At 41.8% G+C, this 25,055-nt stretch overlaps 2 protein-coding genes across 3 annotated transcripts; one reads left to right on the plus strand and one right to left on the minus strand.

The window, feature by feature from the left end:
* Positions 1 to 806: 806 nt before the first annotated feature.
* On the plus strand, positions 807 to 11,370 carry LOC132763626 (protein AMBP-like). 2 transcript variants are annotated; one of them, XM_060757281.2, is made up of 10 exons: positions 807 to 1,030; positions 2,763 to 2,905; positions 3,010 to 3,086; positions 5,452 to 5,568; positions 5,657 to 5,758; positions 6,966 to 7,003; positions 7,345 to 7,429; positions 9,509 to 9,676; positions 9,819 to 9,983; positions 11,247 to 11,370. In XM_060757281.2, exons 1-10 carry the CDS (start codon positions 917 to 919, stop codon positions 11,273 to 11,275), a joined length of 1,038 nt encoding a protein of 345 aa, XP_060613264.2. In that variant the 5' UTR covers positions 807 to 916; the 3' UTR covers positions 11,276 to 11,370. The 2 variants fall into 2 exon arrangements, with proteins under 2 accessions (XP_060613264.2, XP_067328008.1); XM_067471907.1 differs by having other exon boundaries at positions 11,250 to 11,370.
* A 7,044-nt stretch (positions 11,371 to 18,414) lies between these two features.
* On the minus strand, positions 18,415 to 23,938 carry NRARP (NOTCH regulated ankyrin repeat protein). The gene has a single exon (XM_060757278.2). It carries the CDS (start codon positions 23,678 to 23,680, stop codon positions 23,180 to 23,182), a length of 501 nt encoding a protein of 166 aa, XP_060613261.2. The 5' UTR covers positions 23,681 to 23,938; the 3' UTR covers positions 18,415 to 23,179.
* Positions 23,939 to 25,055: the final 1,117 nt, after the last annotated feature.

The raw sequence follows: 25,055 nt of genomic DNA on the forward strand, positions 1-25,055 counted from the left end.
GATGGATGGATGGATTGATGGATAGGTGGATGGAGGAACGGATGGATGAATGGGTGGACAGCTAGATGGATAGGTGTATGGATGGATAGGTGGATGGATGGATAAGTGGATGGATGGATAGAGATGGATGGATTGATGGCTAGATGGATGGATGGACGGATGGATAGGTGGATGGATGGATAGATAAACAGATGGATGGATGGAGATACTACAGCACTATACACATTTGGAGATTGCAGAACGATAACCATGTGGATGTCCCAAGAAAAGATGGATGATACCATCAATTAAGACATGCATGCTGCCAACCTGAGACCTAAGGATGTCCAAAACAAAGCCCTGTGGAAACGACAGTCAGAGTGCTAACCCCTCTGTTGAGAAAATAGCTTAGAAAGAGGGGCATATATGTGTTGGTGCGTGTAATAGAGATAGGTGACATATAGACATGATTGAGAGGGATGCTAGTAGCAGGTGTTTTGGCCTACAACTCCCAGAAATCCCAGCCGGTTTACCAGCTGTTAGGATTTCTGGGAGTTGAAGGTCAAAACATCTGGGGACCCACAGGTTGAGAACCACTGAATGATATAGGAGAGAACATGCCTAGAGCTAGATGATGGGCCAATCAGGATGACAGACTGGTAGAAAAATTACTGGTCTTTAGCTGCCCCAACCCCCCCCCCCCCCACCGCTCCTGTATGGGCCTCTTTGAGACCCTCGTTGAGACCTTCCCTCTGGTGCTGGGGCCTCCTCTTGCCTCCCTCCCTCCCTTGGGCAACAGAAGTTTGTCCATGAGGCCACTGCCCTCCCTCCTCGGGTCCGAAGTCCGAAGGCTGCTTTGCCTGGCCTCCCAAATTCAAGCCAGAGCCCAGGAAATAGGATTGTCCCCCTTGGAGCCCAAGAGAGCACAGCCTGAGCCATGGAGCCCCTCTGCAGTCTCTCCTTCTTCCTCCTCCTCTTCGCCTGGGCCACTGGGAGCCCCATTGATACGGCTGGAAGGCCCCAGGTCCAGGAGGACTTCCAAGAAACCCGGGTAACGTGGGTCGGGGGGGGGATCGCTTTGGGGGGCACCGTGAGCCAGAGTGTCACAGCCTTGGAAGGGAACCGTCAAAACAGCCCTGACAGATAGCCAGGCAAGGGAGGCTGGATGGCCATCTGTGGCGGGGGGGGGGGGGGGGGGGCTTTGCTAGTGCTCTGCCTGTAGGGCAGGAGTGGGTTGGACTAGATGGCCCAGGGGATCTCTTCTGACTCTGGGATTCTATAATCATCATCATCTTTGAATGGTCCAAGTTGGGGTTAGAAATAGATAGATAGATAGATAGATAGATAGATAGATAGATAGATAGATAGATACTGATACATGGATAGCTATTGATACATAGATATTGATAGATAGATATTGAAGCATAGATAGATAGATAGATAGATAGATAGATAGATAGATAGATAGATAGAGATAGATAGATAGATGGATAGCTAGACATAGATATTGATACATTGATAGAGATACACAGATAGATAGATAGATAGATAGATAGATAGATAGATAGAGATAGATGGATAGCTATACATAGATATTGATACATTGATAGAGATACACAGATAGATAGATAGATAGATAGATAGATATTGATGCGTAGAGAGATATATATTGATACATCAATAGATAGATATTGATACATAAATAAACACATAGATAGATAGATATTGATACATATAAATAGATATTGAGAGATAGATATTGAGAGAGAGAGAGAGAGAGATTCCTCCAGGCAGCAGCCAGCCAGGCTTTGAAGTTGCAAGGCCATTCAATGCTAATCAAGGTGGCCAATTGCAACAAAGGCCATTGAATGGTAATTAAGGTGGCCAATTCCAACACTTGCCTCAAACAGACAAGGGCTCTGTCTCCCACCCTGGACACCATTCCACAGATATATAAACCCCACTTGCCTAATTTCCAATAGACCTCACAACCTTTGAGGATGCCTGCCATAGATGTGGGTGAAATTTCAGGAGAGAATGCTTCTGGAACAAGGCCAGACAGCCCAGAAAACTCACAGCAACCCAGTGATTCTGGCCATGAAAGCCTTCAAGAACACAAATAGATGATGATGATGATGATGATGATGATGATAAAGACATATTTTCTCTTGTTTGGCTGTTAGGAATTGTGGGAGTTGAAGTCCCAAACACCCAGAGGGACAAAGTTTGCCCATACCTGAGATAAACAAACTGACAGATTCCCAGTAAAGATAGATTCCCAGTACAGATAGACAGTATAGATTCCCAGTATAGATAGATTCCCAGTGTAGATAGACAGAAATCCAACTTGTCCTTTGGAACCTCATAGAGTCATGGAAGCAAAGACGGACAATGTTGGGAAGGGGCCTCCAAAGGCCATCTAGCTCAACCCATTAACGCTGGCACAGGAAATAGCAAAGACAGACAATGTTGGGAAGGGGTTTCCAAAGGCCATCTAGCCCAACCCTCCTTATGCTGGCACAGGAAATAACCTCAATTCAGGGTTAAAGGGAGGTCACAGGCCCAGTCTGTTACTTTCTCAAACTGGGCCCAGGGTTATTATTCCACTGAAAGCTTGACCAAGGAGATCAAGGCAAGGACTTCCCTTGACTTCGTGACTTGATCTAGAATTGCATTGGCCTTTTTTGCTGCCGCATGGCCCTCTTGGCTCACGTTCAGCTGGCTCCCTCCTTAGACTCCCAGGTCCTGCTGTTTTGTTGATCTTTCGTTTATCCCCTTCCTAGTTCTATGGGAAATGGTTCGGGGTGGCGATGGGCAGCAACTGCCGCTGGGTAAAGCAGCACAAGGACCGCTTCCAAATGGGCACCTTGGTGGTGGCTGCGGGGAAGACGGACAGGGAGACCACCTTCACCTCCACCCGCATCAGGTAGGCCGAGGAGGGCTCCCTTTACAGTTTGGACTGAAACCCGGAATGGCTGCCACCCAAAGTTCTGCAAAACGGAAGCGTCACCCTCCCTTTCTTCCTTGCAGGCAAGGCGCATGCAGCCAGGTCACCGGAGAGTACCAGAAAACTGACGTCCCGGGCAGATTCAACTACTACAACCCCAGTAGGTTTAGGAAGGAGTAAAAGCGGGTCAGGCTTTGCATTGTAATGTGCAGATATGGCATCAAAGGGAGTGGGGAATTAATACTAGGATGGCAGGGATGCTTTTGCTAATGCTTTTATGTTTAATGAGTACCCTTCAGGGGAGATAAAGCAGGGTATAAATATAATACTGTATATACTCGAGTATAAGCCTAGTTTTTCAGTCCCTTTTCAGGCTGAAAAAGTTCTCCTCGGTTTATACTCGAGTCAATGTTATTTATTATTTTACTCTGTTATTATTGTTATTTTATTACATGTATTATTTTACTCTATTTATTATTATTATTACATTTATTATTGTATTCTACTAGTATTATTGCATTTATTATTTTACTCTATTACTTATTATTAGAAAGATGCATTATCACATTGGCATTGAAGACGGTTAGAATAATGGTTTAATCAGACTTGGACTGTCTTATCTTAAATTATAGTTTTATGTAAACACTAGCTGTCCCCTGCCACTTGTTGCTGTGGCCCAGTCTGTGTATATGTGTTTTGTGTGTGTATATATGTGTGTATATATTTGTGTATAGTGTGTTTGCGTATATATGTGGTTTTGTGCATATTTTGGTTTTTTTTTAATTTTTAAGTCTCTTTTGCTGTTTTTCCCCCCAGTGTTTTATTAGTTTTATTAGTTTTATTTTATCACTCATTGGCCTAATATTTCTATTGTGTCCAAATTTGGTGTCAATTCATCCAGTGGTTTTTGAGTTATGTCAATCCCAAAAACGAACATTACATTTTTATTTATATAGATTCAAAAACATTGAACCTACTGATGCTTCAGTTAATGTAATTTTATTGGTATCTATTTTTATTTTCAAACTGACCCATAGCTACTGCATTTTCCACCCTCGGCTTATACTCGAGTCAATGTGTTTTCCCAGTTTTTTGTGGTAAAATTAGGTGCATCGGCTTATATTCGGGTCGCCTTATACTCGAGTATATACGGTAATTAATAATTATTAATAAATAATTAATAATTATTTAAAATTAATAATATTTCCCAACCTGACAATAGTAGTAATAATTATAACAATAGCATGCAATAATAATAATAATAATAATAATAATAATAATAATAATAATAATAATAAGGGATGTCATTGGCTGCATCAAATGCCAATGAGTCCAATCAGAATAGATGGAATGGGCGAAGAATTGGCTGGATGTGCTTGGCACTGCTGCCCTCTACAGGCAGGTCTTATTATTGCCTCCTTCAAAAGGGTTTTGTGTACTTTCCCAAGGGCTTTTCCCAATCTGCCAATAGTAGTAATCATATGCAACAAGAACAAGAACAACAACAACAACAACAATAATAATAATAATAATAATAATAATTACATATTAGATTATAATTACATTAATAGTTACTATTATACATTGCTATGTATATTATATTATTATTATTTTATTATACTATAGTGTTACACTATATTATTATAGTATAACTAGGGATTTGAGATCGTCGGAGGAGGCCACGCTCTCGATCCCACCTGCTTCACAAGCACGTCTGGCAGGGACGAGAGACAGGGCTTTCTCTGTGGTGGCCCCTTGGTTGTGGAACTCCCTGCACAGGGATATCAGATCGCCCCCCTCCCTCCTAAGCTTTAAAAAAAAAAACCCTGAAAACTTGGCTCTTCGAGCAAGTTTTTGGAGCTTCAGCTCAATCAGATAAACCTGAATTGGAAAACGACCTAGGAACGGCTAAGATGAAGGAACGGATGAGGACTGAATATGACTACATAGTTTTAAATTTTTTATTGTTCACTGTTTTGATGTTTTAAGATATATTGTAATGTGATGATTTATTTTTATTGACGTGTGTATTTTATATATGGCATCAAATTGTACCGATTGTTCGCCGCCCTGAGTCGCCTTTGGGCTGATATGGGCGGGATAAAAAATGATATAAATAAATAAATAAATACATTATTATTACTATAGTTATATTATTACTATTATAGTACATTATTATTAGACTACAGTATTATTATTTTAGTTCATACATGCACTTTAAACTGTAAGTTTAGTCTGTTTTATTTTTAATTTGTCTCTTTTATAACATGTTTTTAATCTGCTTTTATACCTGACCTACTTCGGAACTGCGATTCCCTTCCTTGGGCACCAGTGCTGGTCAAAGACTGTAATAAATCATTGATTGATTATTTTAGCTGTATTCTTCCTATTATAGTACAGTATTATAATATTTTAGTCATATTGTTATGATTATTTTATATTATTTCTATTATTATACAATAGTGTTACACATTATACAATTAATAATAAAAATAATAATAAATAATAATCCCGATCCTCTGCAGAGTGGAAGGCTCATATCGAGCACTACGTCGCCCGCACCAACTATGATGAGTTTGCCTTCGTTGTGATGAAGAAGAACAGCAGCAACCACGGAGTGACCACTACAGCCAAACTCTACGGTCAGCAGCGGTCACTCCCTGGGGTCATTGGGGGTCACTTGATCCATTGTCTGATCCAAGGCATTGACACCCGCTTTGTCCCTTCCAGGGAGGAACCCAGAGGTTCGGGAAGAGCTGCTGGCTGAATTCAGGCAGTTTGCGCTGGGCCTGGGCCTCCCAGAGGATGCCATCTTCACCCTTCCGAATGCAGGCAAGATGAATGGCAAGGCCCAGCAGCCACCACAGTAGTCAAGGGGGGGATGCTGGAAGACCACTTCCTTGAGATGATGACAATAATAATAATAATAATAATAATAATAATAATAATAATAATAATAGAATGGATTGCATATCCCATCAGGCATCAGCATAGTCGGTGTGTGTGTGTGTGTGTGTGTGCAGGCCTACAACTTCCTTGACCTAATAACAACAACAACATGGATTGGATTGCATGTCCCATCAGCCATCATGATAGAGAGGTGATACATATAGATGACAGAGATAGAAAACAGATAGATTGATAGCCTAGCAGGGATGCCACTTTCTTCAGGTAATAACAATAACAACAACAACAAGGGAGTGGATTGCCATCACGATAGAGAGATGATAGAGATAGAAGACAGATAGACCGATAGCCAAGCAGGGATGCCACTTCCTTCAGGTAATAATAATAATAATAATAATAATAATAATAATAATAATAATAATAATATAAAATAATATAAAATAATAAAAATATGGGAATGGATTGCATGTCCCATCAGCTATCATGATAGAGAGATGATACATATAGATGACAGAGATAGAAGACAGATAGACTGATAGCTAAGAAGGGATGCCACTTCCTTCAGGTAATAATAATAATAATAAGAAGAAGAAGGGAATGGATGGTAAGTCCCATCAATGATCTTCATAGTCAAAGAGGAATGCTGGAATATAAAATAATAATAATAATAATAATAATAATAATGAGATTGGATTGCATGTCCCATCAGCATAGCCAAGGAGGATGCTGGGGTATTGACCGCTTCCTTGGGTTAACAACAAACATAAGAAATAGCTTACAAGTCCCATGAGTCTCCAAAGGGGGAGGCTTGAATATGACTTCCAATGGATGGAGCTGGATTGCAAATCCCATCAGCCACCATCATGTCATAGCCGAGGGGATGCTGGGTTACTGCCTCCTCAGACTAATAATAATGATAAGGAATGGACTGCAAGTCTCATCCGCTGTCATTATATCCAAGGAGGTGAGTGCCACTTCCTTAGAGTAGTAGCATCAATCGTAATACATAGACTGGGTTGGATTGTAAGTCCGATCAGACCCCAGCTTTGGCTCTCAGGAAGCCTTCACTCCAATATGATATGGGTCCGTAGTTATGAGTCACACTCTCTCAGCCTCATCTCTCTTTTTATAGGGGAATGTGTGCCACCCGAGGCCAACAAGGACCCACAGGTAGGCTTTGCAATGGGGTGGCCCTTCAAAAAATCCCATCCAAAAGACTTTGGGTGCATTCCTTCTTCAGGCAGTTCCAGACCTCACAACCTCTGAGGATGCCTGCCATAGATGCAGGAGAAACGTCAGGAGAGAATGCTCCTGGAACATGGCCAGACAGCTTGGAAAACTCACAACCACCCAGCGATTCTGGCCATGAAAGCCTTTGCAAGAAAATTAGTTTCAATTGCAACACTATTTAGTGTGCAACCAGCTCCTTAAAAAGCCATTGGGGGGGGGGGTGGCTGACCCCATTGGACCCCCTCCCCAAAAGCTGAAAGATATAAGATTTGCCTTTGCAGCCTCGGGATCGAAGGTCGGCAACCTTGTTCCAGGATGAAGGTTCGGCCGACGGACCCCTGAACGCCTTTCCCGGAAACAAGGAAGGTAGGAAAAGACCCCACATAAATATATAAACCAGCCATCCCCTGCCATGCATTGCTGTGGCTCAGTCTGCGTATATGTGGTTTTGCGCATGCGTTGTATTTTTTATTTTTTGGCTTTTTAAGTCTCTTCTGCTGTGTTTTCCAGTGTTTTTATGATTTATATACAGAAACACACACATACAATAGCCATCCCCTGCCAGGCATTGCTGTGGCCCAGTCTGGTGATCTGGAAAATAAAGTAATGCGAAAAAAAGCTACAACAACCCAGTGATTCTGGCCATGAAAGCCTTCAACAATATAATGAGAACATGTTGGTTTCTAATATATGTAATTTCTTTATGCTTGTGAGTAAACAGTATTTCTTGCTATTTCTTTGTCAGTGTTGATGTGGAGAGTGTCTGGTTTGCCTACTCTGGAACATGCAATATGTAATTGCCCTTCTTTAGGGGTCCCTTTCAAATCTATAACACTATATTTCTCTCTCTCTGTGTGTGACTCATATCTATCTATCTATCTATCTATATCTATGGCTGGATAGCTCTTTGTCAAGAGGGCTTTGATTATGTTTTCTTTCTCTGGTGAAGAGAGTTGGACTGGATGGCCTTAAGTATTTTCTGTTGGTCACGGGGTTCTGTGTGGGAAGTTTGCCCCATTTCTCTCGTTTGTGGGGTTCAGCATGCTCTTTGATTGTAGGTGAACTATAAATCCCAGTAACTACAACTCCCAAATGTCAAGGTCTATTTCCCCCAAACTCCAGTAGTGTTCACATTGGGCCATATTTAGTATTCACACCAAGTTTGGTCCAGATCCATCATTGTTTGAGTCCACAGTGCTCTCTGGATGTAGATGAACTCCCAAACTCAAGGTCAATGTCCACTAAACCCTTCCAGAGTTTTCTGTTAGTCATGGGAGTCCTGTGTGCCAAGTTTGGTTCAATTCCATCATTGGTGGAGTTCAGAATGCTCTTTGATTGTAGCTGAACTATAAATCCCAGCAACAACAACTCCCAAATGACAAAATCAATTTTTTTGAGTGATGGTCACTCCTTGGATTAGTAGGTACCTTGTGGCCAAATTTGGTGGCAATTCATCCAGTGGTTTTTGAGTTATGTTAATCCCAAAACGAACATTACATTTTTATTTATATAGATACTAGCCGTCCCCTGCCACGTTTTGCTGTTGCCCAGTCTGTATATATGTTTTGTGTGTGTGTGTATGTGTATATATCTATATCTATATATGAAAACACACATATATACACATATACACAAATATATAGATAGATGGGTGTATATGTGTGTGTGCATATATGTGTATAAGTGTGTATATATTTGTGTATTTCTGTGTTTATATGTGTATATGTATATTGTCTATATTTGTGTGCTTGTGTATATATGTGTATGTATGTCTATATGTATATGTGTGTACGTATGCATGTGTATATGTAAATACAGGGTTAGTCAAAATGAATAGGCCAATTCGGGTACAATTAATTTTCTTATTGGCCTATTCATTTTGACTAACCCTGTATATGTGTATGTGTGCATGTCTATATCTATGTGTATATTTGTGCGTCCTTGTGTACATATATGTGAGTGTCTGTACGTATGTGTGCATGTGTATATGTATATGAGTGTATATGTATACACCGTTTATTTTGGGGGGGTTTAAGTCCGTTCTGCTGGGTTTTTTTGTGTTTTTAGGAGTGATGGACACTCATTGGCCTGATAGGTGTATTGTGTCCAAGTTTGGTGTCAATTCGTCCAGTGGTTTTTGAGTTGTGTTAATCCCACAAACGAACATTACATTTTTATTTATATAGATACACACACACACGTACATATACTAGCTGTCCCTTGCCACACATTGCTGTGGTGGCTCAGTCTTTGTATGAGCATTTTGTGTGTGTATATATGTATAAATGTGGTTTTGCACATGAGGGGGAAAAGGAAGGGGCCTGAGGCCAGGAATTGTGAGTCAAGACACCCCGAGGGCCCAAGTTTGCCCATGCCTGCTCAATATGGTGCATGCCTGTACATGTACTGAAAGGTCTCCCCTTCTTGCCCCTCGTTTCTCTGCAGCCGACTGCCTACTCCCTCCGGACGCGGGGCCTTGCCTGGGGATGTTGGGCCGGCACTTCTACAACGCCAGCGCCCAGCACTGCCAGCCCTTCTTCTTTGGCGGATGCATGGGCAACGGGAACAATTTCCCCTCCGAACGGGCCTGCCTCCAGACCTGCCGCACTGAGGGTCAGCCCACCGTTGGGGGTCATATCAGGGTTTGGGGGACTTCCCTTCCCAAGGGGCCAACCTGCCTCTCTCCAAACACAACGCCAATCCTGTGATACATGGCCGTGAAAATGCCCGGTTGTTCTTTCCTTTTGCTCTCCAGCGGCCTGCCGTCTTCCCATCAACCCCGGACTGCCCTGCAACTCTGAATTCTGGGCCTTTGACGCCAATCAGGGCAAATGCGTCACCTTCCAGGGATGCGGCGGAAACGCCAACATGTTCTACTTGGAGAAGGAGTGCAAGGAGTACTGTGGGGTCCTTGCCGAGGGTGAGCAACCCACATTATTCTTACCAATATTATATATGTGTATATACACACACACACACAATTATATTATCTCTAGCTTGAGTACCTGGCATTGCCCAGGTTATTTGAAAAAGTCAATTTTTCTAATTGTACAATTGTATCGTTATTGTATTATCATTATATTATATTGTGTTTTCTAATTGTATAATTAATGTATTATCATTATACTGTATTCTGTTGTATTTTCTAATTGTACAATTGGATTACTATTATATTATTATATAATATTGTATTCTATTGCATTTTCTAATTGTACAATTGTATGATTATTGTATCATTATATTATATTGTATTTTCTAATTGTATAATTGTATAATAATTATATTGTATTATGTTGTATTTTCTAATTGTACAATTGTATTATTATAATATATTGTATTTTCTAATAGTACCATTGTATTATTATTATATTATCATTACATTAAAGGTAAAGGTTTTCTCCTGACATTAAGTCCAGTCGTGTCCGACTCTGGGGGTTTGGTGCTCATCTCCATTTCCAAGCCAAAGAGCCGGCATTGTCCGTAGACGCCTCCAAGGTCATGTGGCCAGCATGACTGCATGGCATACCGTATTATATTGTATTCTCATTGTATTATACTGTATTCTATTGCATTTTATATTATTTGATAATTTTATTATTATTATTATTGGGTTAAGCTCTTCTGCCAATATATCAAACGATCTCAGTGGATGACAAGGGTGCAACCTGGGAGTTGTAGTTTCCCAAGGTATCCCTTCATTTCTGCCTGAAAGTACTGGTATGTCACCAAATTGCATTTGTCCTATATAGTGTACTAGCCATCCCGCCATGCATTGCTGTGGCCCAGTCTGTGTATGTTTTGTGTGTGTATGTATGTGTATATACGTGGTTTTGCACATATATACACAAGCATTGTAATGTATTTTTTAATTTTTAGGCTTTTTAAGTCTCTTCCACTGTCCCCCCCCCCCCCCGGTGTTTTAATGAGTGATGGACACTCGTTGGCCTAATAAGTGTCTTGTGTCCAAAATTGGTGTCAATTTGTCCAGTGATTTTCAGTTATGTTAATCCCACAAACGAACATTACATTTTTATTTATATAGATTATTATTATCACATACATACTATAAATCCTTGTCTGTGCAAATGTCCCTGGAAGAGGTAGATAGATGACCTCAAGAAGCCCCTTCAGAATCTAGTATCCTCACTCACCTTTTCTTATTTCATTATTTCCTTCCTTTCAGCAGATGAGGAGTTTTTGCCTCCGAAGTAAAGAAGAACCCCAAGGAAAATGGGAGGCCCCCAAGGAGCATCTTTTCCAAACCTCCATTGCTGTATTGCATGAAATAAAATCTAAATTTAACCTTGTGTTCAGAATCATGCAATTATTATTATTATTATTATTATTATTATTATTATACGGACAGAAAAACACAGTATGTCACAGCAAATGAGATATGTATGCTGGATTTCGTATCAAAAAAATCACAAGTCGAACACTTCCCAAGCATCTAGGTCAGTGGTTCTCAACCTGTGGGTCCCCTGGTGTTTTGGCCTACAACTCCCAGAAATCCCAGCCAGTTTCTCAACTGTTAAGATTTCTGGGAGTTGAAGGCCAAAACATCTGGGGACCCACAGGTTGAGAACCACTGGTCTAGGTGATGTGTGATGTATTTTCGAATGATGTGTACAGATCCAAGTAAGATGGCCTTTTGCAGTTCACAGATCGTGATTTTGTCAATGTTTATTGTTTCCAAATGAGCAGTTTGGGAATCCCATGCAGCGACCCAAGGAAAGCCAATGCCACAAATAATAATAATAATAATAATAATAATAATAATAATAATAATAATAATGTATTTTCTAACTGTATAATGATTGCATTATCATTATACTGTATTCTGTTGTATTTTCTAAATAATAATAATAATAGCCTACGATCAGATGCAAGCAATCTAAAGAACATGAAGGAGCAAAAATTGAAGAATGTTAAAATAAAGAAAAACCTGATTAAAGAATATTGGCTGAACAAGAAAAATTGAAGAAGCTCTTCAACAGCCAGCAGAGTGTCTGCTGTGGACTCATCTTGTTGTATTTCTAATAATAATAATAATGATAATAATAATGATGATGATGATTATAATAATAATAATAATGGATGATGATGATGATTATTATTTGAAACACAAGATGAGTCCACAGCAAGATGAGTCCACTTGGGAAGTGGCTGACATGTGATCCAATACAACAGCTAGCAGAGTGATCTTGTCTGCTATGGACTCATCTTGTTGTGTTTCTAATAATAATAATAATAATAATAATAATAATAATAATAATAATAATAATAATAATACAAATGCTGGATGATGATGATGATGATTATTTGAAACACAACAAGATGACTCCACAGCAGACAAGATCACTCTGCTGGCTGTTGTATTGGATCACGCGTCGGACACTTCCCAAGTGTCTAGGACTGTCTGATGTATCAGCGAATGATGCGTGCATCCCAGTAAGGTGGCCTTCTGCAGCTGACAGATGGCAATCTTGTCAGCACCAATTGGGTTTAAGTGCAGACCACGGTCTTTAGGCACTGCACCCACTTTGCCGATCACCACTGGGACCACCTTGACTGGCTTGTGCCAGAGTCTTCGCATTTCAATCTTTAAATCCTCATATCCTATTATTATTGTTATTGTTATTATTATTATTATTATGCAACAACTCTTCTATCTGTCGCACTGGCTTTCCTTGGGTCGCTGCATGGGATTCCCAAACTCCTCAACTGAATTCCCAGCAGACGGGAGGAGGGCAAATGATGTCCCGATCTATCTTCAGGAAGGGGAAAACAGAGGACCCAAACAATGACCGACGTATTGTCAAAGGCTTTCAAGGCCGGAATCACTGGGTTGTTGTGAGTTTTCACAGGCCATACAGCTAGGAAAACTCACAACGACCCAATGGCCAATGTCCAGTCAGCCTGTCATCAAGACCAGGGAAGATCCTGGAGCAGATAATGAATGAGGCAGTCTGCAATCACTTTGAAAGGGATGCTGGGATCACTAAAAGTCAACAATTCATGCCAGATTCATCTCTTTTGAATAGTTACAAGCTTGGTAGATGCATCCTGCTCCATCCACAGCATTCCCTGCAACAGTACAGCGGTCCCTACCGGCTGTTAGGAATTGTGGGAGTTGTAGTCCAAAACACCTGGAGGGCTGAAGTTTGCCCATACCTGGTCTTAAGGCCCTTCCCATAGACCTGTATAGCTCTGGTTTACAAAAGGTCCTGCACTACTCAGGTACTGCCAGCAGAGGACGCCAAAGTCCCATCAAACCGCTATCCAAAACTCTTTTTTTGAAGAGGACAAATACATTCAAATTGGATGCAAATAAATTTGCATAAATTATCTCCCCCTTTTTTCATCTTTTTTCCTGGCCAGGCTTTTGCATCTCATTTGCATGAGGAAAGGAGCAACCTTTTTTGAGCCGAAGGAGAGGAGGCCCATTGAACCAAACAAATGGGCAACAATGGGAGCGAAGGGAAGCCCCCCTTTGTGGTGACACAGATTTCTCCCTGGCTGGGCAGAATGAATGGGGCCATTGAGCCCTCTTTGCCCACAGCCCCCTCCCCACAGATGTATAGGGAGAGGTATCTAGGGCAGCCACAGACAAGGGAAGGAGGGCACCTTTGGGGACCCCACTGCCATCCCCTTCATTTGTATAGGGAAAGCCTTTGGCATTGATGAAAGGGGCAGCAAAGGGGGAAAGAACTGGCGGGCAATTAGGGGACATTGGGCAGGCGATATAGGAAGCCTGGCCAACTTATTAGTATTATTATAATTATCACCTGCTTTCCTCTTTAAGAATGAGACTCATACAAATTTTCATTATGACTATTTTGCCGTACTTTTCTCTGTAATATGACTTAAATTATCTTGATTATAATAAAAATTTATAATAATTTGTAATATAATAATACTCATCTATTATAGATAATATTAATAACTAATATAATATATAATTTAGAAAACGTATGCTATAATACAATACATTATACAATACTAATAGTATAATATACTGGTGGTATATCAAATGTGTTGTGGTATAATAATATAATACAATATTACATAACTATATATGTGTGTGTGTGTATAAATATAATATATATATATCAAGAGAGAGACAGTCGCATAGTATATATATATATATAGTATACATAATATAATATAGAGACAGAGCGCATAGTATATATATAGTATATATACTAAGCCACCAGGGGCATGTGTGTGTGTGTGTGTGTGTATGTGTGTATATATATATATATATATATATATATATATATATATATATATAGTGTGTGTGTGTGTATACACACACACACACGCCGTAGGTTAAACCGCTGAGCTGCTGAACTTTCTGACCGAAAAGTCGGAGGGAGCAGGGTGAGCTCCCACTGTTAGGCCCAGCTCCTGCCTACCTAGTAGTTCGAAAACATGCAAATGTGAGGTACCACTTCTGTGGAAAGGTAACATTGCTCCATGAAGTCATGCTGGCCACGTGACCCTGGAAGCATCTACGGACAACACCAGTTCTTTAGCTTAGAAATGGAGATGAGTACCACCCCCCAGAGTCGGACACACTTAACGTCAAGGGGAAACCTTTACCTTTACAATAATACAATATATTATAATACTACAATATACTGGTGGTATATTGTATGTGCTGTGGTATAATAATATAGTGCAACATAACAATATACAGTACTATAATTATTACATATTATATATCAGTAGTTCTCAACCTGTGGGTCCCCAGGTATTTTGACCTACAACTCCCAGAAATCCCAGCCAGTTTACCAGCTGTTAGGATTTCTGGGAGTTGAAAGCCAAAACATCTGGGGACCCACAGGTTGAGAACCACTGTTATATATATGGTGGAGGCTCCTTCTATGGAGTCTTTTAAACAGAGGCTGGATGGCCATATGTTGGGAGTGCTTTGAATGCAATTTTCCTGCTTCTTGGCAGGATCAGACTGGATGGCCGACGAGGTCTCTTCCAACTCTATGATTCCATATTATATTACTAATATTGCAGTATAATAGTATAGTACAATATAATAATACTAATATTGTGCTATGCTAATAATATGATGTATATACATCAAGTAATAATAATATTGTAAAGGAACACAATATAATATGAATATTATATAATATTGTAATAATGCTAATATATTAATTATCATACTGATAATAAATGATAATACTGCTTTATTATTGTATATTTGTACATTCAAGTTATATTGTAGTGTTTTTAATTGTGAGCCACTTTGAGTGTCCATATGGATATAACGGGATATAAATAAATAAATAAAATGATTATTTCCCAGCTTTTCTCTCTTAAAATGAGACACACAAATTATACCCTGCTTTCTTCTTGAAAGACTCAAAGTATCATTATTATCAGCTTTCCTCTCTTAAAATGGCTCACACAAAGTATTTTATTATAATTGTGCCCTGTTTCCTAATACAAGACTCAAATTATATTATCCCACAAATTAATATATACCTTTCCTCTGTAATGATGCAAATTATATTATTCCCTGATTTCCTCTAAAAATGAGACCCAAGCAAACTGTTATTATTATTATGCTTTCCTTTCCTCTTAAAATGAGACTCAATTTATTATTATTACTATTCACACTCTCATTTCAACAAATCTTAAAGATAAAGATTTTCCCCTTGACATTAAGTGTCGTTGTGTCCGACTCTGGGGGTTGGTGCTCAACTCCATTTCTAAGCCGAAGAGCCGGCGTTGTCCATAGACACCTCCAAGGTCATGCAGCCAGCATGACTGCATGGAGCGCCATTGAGGAATTCTTATGAATACATCCTGCTCAAACATGACTTGTTAATTATTTCTAAATTGTGATTATCATCATCATCACCATTATTACAGTCCACTTAAAACCTATTACATATAACAGTTTCTCTTACAGAATCTAGTCTCCCACTAAAATATACTATTATTATTACTACTATTATCACCATCACCTCACTTTCCTCTTCTAACCAAACAGTACAAATTACATTTAAGCCGCTTTGAGTCTCCTTTGTGGAGTGAATAAGCAGAATATAAACAAACATAATAATTTAAAACCTAAGACATATAGTAGTTTCAGGTACTCACAAAAACTGGCCTCCCACCTCCACCAAAATATATTATTAATTATTATTATCATCATCCAGTTTCCTTCTCTTAGTGAGACTACAAATAAGGTGGTCATCATTTAAGACCATGGTGGCAAACTTCCCAAGGAGACCCACTCCTAGGTTCGCCATAAATCCAAAACAACTTGCAGGCACATGATAATAATGTCTCCATGCAGAGCCTTGAGAACTATGTCTCCCTCCCTTTGCTCCACGAAAACCTTTGGATGTCAACCCCAAGGCTTTATTATTATTATTAAAATTATCCCCCCCTCCTTTTATTTGATGGGCTCTATCAACCCCCCCCCCTTTCCCAGCTTTCTCTTTCTAATGCAATGGGATGAATGAATGACTGGGTTTGAATGGGGAAAGGGGGAGTGGGAGCCCCTCTTTTGTTCTGCCTGATGCTGCTGCTACATCAGGATGAGAAGGGGCCCTGCAAAGTGGGGTGGGGTCCCCTCCCAATGCCCCTCATTAGCATAGCAGCTGCTACAGGGAAAGGGGTCCAGGAAAAAGGGGGGGGGCTTGAGGAATGATACAACAGAAGGGAAGGAAGCAAAGGAGGAATGCAAGGGAGGAAGGATGAAAAGAGGGAGTGAAAGAGGATGGAAGGAAAGGGAAAGAAGTGGGTTTAGGGAAGGAAGGAAGGAGCAAGGAAGGCAGGAAGGGAAAAATGGAAGAAAGAAAGAAATGAGAGAGATCAGGAGAGGAGAAAGAGGAAAGAAGAAAGGATGAGAGAGATGGAGAGCAAGGAAGGAAGGAGAGCATGGAAGGAAAGAAGGAAGGAGAAAGAAAAGTGAGAGGAAAGAGAGAAAGGAATGAAAAGAAAGGAGGGAAGGAAAAAGAGGAAGGAGGAAAGGATGAGAGAGATGGAGGGAGGGAAAAGGAGGGAAAGCAAGGAATTAAGGAGGAAAGGAGGAGAAATAAATGGAAGGAAAAAAGAAAGGAAGAAATAAGGGAAGGAAGGAGAGAAAGAGGAAGGACAGAAAGAGATGGAAAGAAAAGGGGAAGATCATGGAGAGAAAAGGAGCAGGGAGGGAGGGAAATAGGATGGAGAGCATGAAGGGAGGGCGAGAAGGAGAAATAAAAGAGAGGGAGAGAAAGAAATGGAAGGAAAAAACGAGGGTAGGAAGGAAAAAGGAAGGAGAGCAAGGAAGGAAAGAGCATGAAAGGAGAGAGGGAAGGAAGGAGAGAAAGAAATGGAAGGAAAGAAATGAGGAAGGGAGGGAAGGAAAAAGGAAAGAGAAGGAAGGAAAGAGAGCGTGAAGGGAGGGAAGGAAGGAGAAATAAAAGAGAGGAAGGAGAGAAAGAAATGGAAGGAAAAATGAGGGAAGGAAAGAAAAAGGAGCAAGGAAGGAAGAGCATGAAGGGAGAGAGGGAAGGAAAGAAATGAGGAAGGGAGGGAAGGAAAAAGGAAAGAGAAGGAAGGAAAGAGAGTATGAAGGGAGGGAAGGAAGGAGAAATAAAAGAGAGGAAGGAGAGAAAGAAATGGAAGGAAAAAATGAGGGAAAGAAAGAAAAAGGAGCAAGGAAGGAAAGAGCATGAAGGGAGAGAGGGAAGGAAAGAGAGAAATTGAAGGAAAGAAATGAGGAAGGGAGGGAAGGAAAAAGGAAGGAGAGAAGAAAGGAAAGAGCATGGAAGGAGGGAAAGAAGGAAAGAGAAAGGAGAGGAAGCAGAGAAAGGAATGGAAGGAATGAAATGAGGGAGGGAAAAGGATGGAGAGCAAAAGAAAAAAAATAAATGGAAGGAAAAAAAATGAAGAAATCAGGGAAGGAAAGAAGGAAGGAGAGAAAGTGATGGAAGGAAAACAGGGAGATCGAGGAGGGAAAAGAGAGGGAAGGAAGGAAGAATGGAAGGGAGGAAAGAAAAAGGAAATACAAGAAAGAAAACCAGAGAAGACTCCCATCCCTTGTACATCTTTTGTCATTCTTTCCTCCCTCCCTCCAGCAGAGGAAGAAAGGAAGAAAGACTCGTGAAACTAATCTCGGTGTCTTTGTGTACATACATATAAACATATGTTCTATATATACACAGACAGACAACACAAAGCTGAGGCCATCAATACCAGGAACAGCCCAACATTCAAAAGAAGCCAAAGGAGACGAAGCGTTTACTTGCGGGGTTTGCTCTTACTTTGATTCCAGGTGGCAAAGGCCTTTGGGGACGCATTTCACTCCGCAATAGATTGAAAGCAAACACAAGTTTTTCTCTTTTCCTTTTTATAAAAAGTTTGTGAAAAACACAAAACAAGAGAGAGATTTATTTAGCAACTTCTCACCTGGGACTAGGTCACAAAAACGCTAGATCATACAATTCATTTCCTGTACAGAATTCTCTCTCTCTCTTTAATAATCATAATTAAAAAAGACTCCAGTTAAAAAGTGATCATACAGTGACCCACAAACAGCTTCAATATAAGCCTAAACCTCTTAAGAACAAATATTAATTAACATAATTAAAGAAAGGAAGGTATTTGCCATCTAGAAGAAAGGAGGGAGAAAGACCGTACACAGTCCAAGACGAGGATTATTTCATTCAGTTTCTGAAAGATGTATATTTCCATTTTTCCCCACAAACAGGAGAAATATTCAGGCTATTTTTAATTAAAATATTAATTAAAAAAAGGAAGGGAATCAACATCATAACCAAGGTCACAGCAGCACAGGTCTGCGAATGGGGTGGACAATGCCTTTTATTTCCTCAAAATGGGAGGTTTGCATAGAAAGAAAAATGGGGGGAAAGAGAGATATAACACCCAATAAATTCAAGTTTGGAACCCCCAAAATGTTTCAAAATATTAAACCTTTTTAATTCTATAAATATTTGGAAATATTCAAAAATAATAGTCCAGAAAACTGGGTTCGCTGTGAATTTTCCAGGCTGTATAACCATTTTGCAGAAGCATTCCCTCCTGATGTTTCACCCACAAGTATGGCAGGCATCCTCAGAGGTTGAGAAGTCTGTTGGAAACTAGGCAAGTGAGAGTTATATATATATCTGTGGAATGATGTCCAGGGTGGGAGAAAGAACTCTTGTCTGTTGGAGGCAAGTGTGAATGTTGCAGTTGGCCACCTTAATTAGCATTTAATGGCCTTGCAGCTTCTAAACCTGGCTGATTCCTGCCTGGGGGAATTCTTTTTTGGGGAGGTGTTAGCTGGCCCTGATTGTTTCCAGTCTAGAATTCCCCGTTTTCTGAGTGTTGTTCTTTATTTACTATCCTGATTTTAGAGTTTTTAAAATAGTGGTAGCCAGATTTTGTTTTTTCATGGTTTCCTTCTTTCTGTTGAAATTATCCACATGCTTATGGATTTCAGTGGCTTGTCTGTGTATTCTGATACAATAGCTGTCAAAGTGGTCTAGCATTTCTGTGTTCTCAAATAATAGGCTGCATCCAGGTTGGTTTATCAGGTACTCTGCTACAGCTGACTTCTCTGGTTGAATTAGTATGCAGTGCCTTTCCTGTTCTTTGATTCGTGTCTGGGCAATGTTGCTGCATTTGGTGGTCCTTATGTAGCCACATGGTATATAGTAGACTCCCGCAGAGGTGAGAGGATCCCTCTTGTCCTTTATTGAACTGAGCTTTTTTTAAAAATTTTTAGTGGATCTGTAGATCGTATTAGGTTGTGCTTCATTGGCTTCCCTATGGGGTCCGTGGTTCCCTTGATGTATGGCAAGACCACTTTCCCCCATGCAGGAAGCAGCCAGTTTTTGAAGCTGCAAGGCCATTCAATACTAATCAAAGTGGCCAATTGCAAAATTCACAGACAAGTTCTTTCTCCCACCCTGGACATTATTCCACAGATATATAAACTGCAGTTGCTTAGTTTCCAACAGACCTCACAATTTCTGAGGATGCTTGCCATAGATGTGGGCAAAACATCAGGAGAGACTACTACTGGAACATGACCAGACAGCCCGGAAAACTCACAGCAACCCAGTGATTCCGGCCATGAAAGCATTCGACAACATACAGTCCAGAAAACATTCTAATTTTGAAATATTCAATTTTTTTTAAAAAAAATAATAGTCCAAAATATTTTTTTAAAGTATTCAGCAGGGCTTACAGCAACTCATAAGGGAAAATAAAATAAAAATAAATCAATACCCCCCTGGAAGAAAAAAAAACCCCAACTTTTTCAGAGCAATAAATCCATTCCCCTCCCATTAAAATACATGCAATTCTAGCTCATTTTTCATAAGAAAAATGGGACAAAAAGGTTTCACAGTCTTCAAATGTAGACTTTTTTCCTTAATATATATATATATTCTATATAAAAATATATAAATATGTGTTAACATCTTTACAGGCACTCCCAAGAGAGTTTTTCTTTTTTTTTCCTTTAGAAAAACCAGCTGTTTTTAAAATTCCCTCGTTTCCTAAGAACTACCCTCCTAGATATCTTGGGTTTCTCAACTATTTTAATTTTTTCTATTCATTAATAATAATAACTAGGTTGCTGTGAGTTTTCCAGGCAGAATGGCTATGTTTTAAAAGCATTCTCTCCTGACGTTTCGCCCACACCTATGGCAGGCATTCCCCCAGGCTTTGAAGATGCAAGGCTATTAAATGCTAATCAAAGTGGCCAATTCCAAAGCAGACAAGAGGTCTTTCTCCAAACCTGGACATCATTCCACAGATTCTGTTTTGGTTAGACCACATCTGGAATATTGTGTCCAATTCTGGGCACCACAATTGAAGAGAGATATTGACAAGCTGGAATGTGTCCAGAGGAGAGCGACTAAAATGATAAAAGGTCTGGAGAACAAGCCCTATGAGGAGCGGCTTAAGGAGCTGGGCATGTTTAGCCTGAAGAAGAGAAGGCTGAGAGGGGATATGATAGCCATGTATAAATATGTGAGAGGAAGCCACAGGGAGGAGGGAGCAAGCTTGTTTCTGCTTCCTTGGAGACTAGGACGCGGAACAATGGCTTCAAACTACAAGAGAGGAGATTCCATCTGAACATGAGGAAGAACTTCCTGACTGTGAGAGCCGTTCAGCAGTGGAACTCTCTGCCCCGGAGTGTGGTGGAGGCTCCTTCTTTGGAAGCTTTTAAACAGAGGCTGGATGGCCATCTGTCAGGGGTGATTTGAATGCAATATTCCTGCTTCTTGGCAGGGGGTTGGACTGGATGGCCCATGAGGTCTCTTTCCAACTCTTTGATTCTATGATTCTATATAGAAACCCCAGTTACTTCATTTCCAACAGACCTCACAACCTCTGAGGATGCCTGCCATAGATGTGGGTGAAACGTTAGGAGAGAATGCTTCTGGAACATGGCCTGGAAAACTCACAGCAATCCCAGTGATTCCGACAACGCATATAATAACAATGTCATAAATGTTATGACATTTGAATTGTGGCAAATCCATGTACACGAAAGAAAGAGAGAAAGAAATTATGTGCAATTCTAAAAATAAAAAATGGAATTTTAAGAATGCCCCCTCCCCCAAAAAAATGACACAAAAAGACCACAAAATTTACCAAAAAACCCCCACAAAATGGGAAAAATAAAAGTCAGTGCAATTGAGGGAGGAGGGCAGGAAGAAAAAGAAAGAAAATATCATTCAATTCCTGCTTCTTCCCCCCAAAAAACTGTATTTCCGAGGCATCCCTTCAAACACAACACCCAATATATATAGATATATATACATAGGCACACACATATATGTACACACAGTGAACAAACATACACACAATCTTATTTACATGGATAAATAGCGGGGAAATGTGTCTTGCAAAGAGCAGGGGGTGTCTTATGGCAATCCTATTCAACAAATAGGGTTAGATTTTAAGTTTTCCAAGTTCCCTCAGAAACGCACCTCAGCCTTTTCTGGCGCTTCCCAACCTCTAGGAAGTTTTGGACTCCATTTCCCAGAAGCCTCGGCAGTGGAGGCGAAGGAGCAGGCACTCTGGGAAATAGAGTCCAAGGCTTGAAGTGACGCCACAGCGACTAGGCCTAGCTTCCAAAGGGCCTTGGGACTCCAACTCCCAGAAGCCTCCACCGCTGCGGTTAATGAGCAAGGATGCTGGGAGATGAAGTCCCAAAGGCCCCATTCCTAGAAGGGAATAACAGAATGCTCCCTATTCCCCCAAAAGGGGGGGAAATGTACCCTTCCCCACCCACCCCATTCGGAGACTCCTATGCTTCATTTGGAGGTTAATACCGCATCGAATGCGGGGCAAAAGGGGCGTCAAGACAGCAGCAAGCTCCTGAAATTGGGGAAAGGAAGCAGGGGTAAATACTGCGGGGCGCAACCGAGGTAGATGGAAGGCGAGGGAAAGGAACCGCGGAGGGGTTTTACAGTAGAACCAAGGCCCAGACACAAAGTCATCACACAATCCTATCTATCTAAAGGACTCCAGAGCAGAATCACGCAACACATTGAACGGGAGGCTTCTTCCCAGCAGCTTCGACATATTCCTGGAGGTCCCGGGCTTCGCGGCTCCTCGAGTCTCTCTCTCTTCGCCACGCGAGTCCAATAAATCCACGGGACCATCCCTGTTCCTTTTGAGTCCTCTCGGCCGACCTCGCAGGGAGGGTTTGTTGATTTGTCCTGTTTTGCGCCCCAAGCGGCGCCCTGCGGTACTGCATCCAACGCGGACAGGCGGCCCTGATTGGCTATGGAGTCAGAAGGGGGCGTGGCGAGGAGGGTTTTTGTTTTGCCCTCTCGCTCTACGCCTCCAGTTGGCACCCTGCGGTACTGCATACAACGCCCTGATTGGCTGCGAGGTGAAAACAGGGCGGGGCGAGTGTTTTGTTTTGCCCTTTCGCACTCCGCCCCCAGTTGGCGGCCTGCGGTACTGCATCCAACGCGGAAAGCCCGCCCTGATTGGCTGCGGAGTGAAGAGGGTTTTGTTTTGCCCCCTCGCTCTCCGCCCCCGGTTGGCAGCCTGCGGTATTGCATCCAACGCGGATTGGCTGCGGGGCCAGAAGGGGGCGTGGCAACACCACAGGCAGATTCTCTCTCACCTCGAGGCCCCGCCCCCGGCGGCTCCTCCTCCTCCGCCGGCCCCGCCCCCGGCGGCTCCCCGCCCGGCGCATGCGTACTTGGCCCGCGTGACGAGGTAGAGGACGATGTCCTGGTGGCCCCCGAAGGCGGCGATGTGGAGGGCGCTCCAGCCGTCGCGGTTGGCCAGCCGGGCGTCGGCGCCGAACTTGACCAGCAGCTTGACCAGCTCCAGGTTGCCTTCGATGACGGACTGGTGCAGCGCCGTCTGCCCCTCCGGCCCGAAGGCGTTGACGTTGAACTCGCAGCTGGACATGCCTTGCAGCAAGGCCTGCAGCGCCGCCGTGTTGCCCGCCCGCACCGCCTCCTGGAAGACCCGCTGGCTCCCCGGCAGCGAAGGCGAGGCCGGCGTCGTCGAGGACGGAAGAGGCGCCGGGCAAGAGGAGGACGAGGAAGACGAAGAGGACGCTGCTGTCGCTCCTGCTGCCGCCCCGCAAGGGGAGACCTCCGTCTGGCTCATGGCATCAGACCTCCCTCCTCCGCGTCCGCCGAGGCACTAAGCGCCTCGCAGAAGCGCCGCCGCCTTTTAAACTGCCCTCATTTGCATAACAATGTGGATTGGCTGCGCGGGGGGAGGTGGGGAGGAGCCCCGCGGGGAGGGGGAGCGGCCAGCCTGATTCAGCTCCTTCTCTCCTAACAATACCACAGGCAAAGAGCGGATAGGCTTGAGGCGGGAAGGGGCGGGGCCGCGTAGCCAGGGGGAGTGGCCAGCCGGTGCAGGTTTCTTAAAGGCATATTCCCCTCCAATCCGAAGAATCTTCTATCATATGCTGGAAATAGCATATTATTTGAGAACACAGAAATGCTGTGTTCACTCCAACAACCACCATGCCACACTACACAGAGAAGCCATTGAAATCCACAAGCATGTGGACAATTTCAACAGAAAGGAGGAGACCATGAAAATGAACAAAATCTGGCTACCAGTATTAAAAAACTCTAAAATTGCAACAGCAATACAGCAGAGAGGAAACAACCAGGCACATCTTAACACCTCTCAACAGAACAATTTCCCAGGCTCAGCCAAGCCTTCAAATGCTAATGAAGGTGGTCAGCTGAAACATTCACACCTAGCTTAGGCAGAGAGCTCTTTGCCCCACCCCAGTCATTCCACAGATATATAAACCCATTTTCCTATTTCCAACAGACCTCACTACCTCTGAGGATGCTTGCCATAGATGCAGGCGAAATGTCAGGAGAAATGCCTCTAGAACATGGCCGAAAAAAACCTACAAGAACCTAGTGATTCCAGCCATGAAAGCCTTCGACAATACAATCTTCTATCTATCTATATCTTCTATATATCTACAAAATATAACTAGAATAATAATTTCTTTATTTGACCAGTCATATGACCATTTTAAGATACGACATGAGTAAAAGGCAAGGCAAAAAGGAGAGGACAACAGCTGACCTTCTATTTACAGTCAGAGTCTTATTTTCCTGGTTCTTCTTTTAGGAAATGTGCTCTTTTCTTGATAGGTTCTATATAAATAAAAATGTAATGTTCATTTGTGGGATTAACATAACTCAGAAACCACTGGGCTAACTGACACCAAATTTGGACACAATACACCTATCAGGCCAACAAGTGATCATCACTCGTAAAAACACTGAAATCACAGTGAAAGAGACTTAAAAAGCCAAAAAAATAATAAATTACAATGCATGCACAAAATACATTACAATGCATGTACAAAACCACATATATACACAAACACACACATATACACATATATACACAAACAAAACGCATATAAACAGACTGGGCCACAGCAACGTGTGGCTGGGGACTGCTAGTCTACACAAATAAAAATGTAATGTTCGTGTGTGGG

The sequence above is a fragment of the Anolis sagrei genome, chromosome 11 (genome assembly GCF_037176765.1).
Source record: "Anolis sagrei isolate rAnoSag1 chromosome 11, rAnoSag1.mat, whole genome shotgun sequence".
In the NCBI taxonomy this organism is placed as follows: Eukaryota; Metazoa; Chordata; class Lepidosauria; order Squamata; family Dactyloidae; genus Anolis; species Anolis sagrei.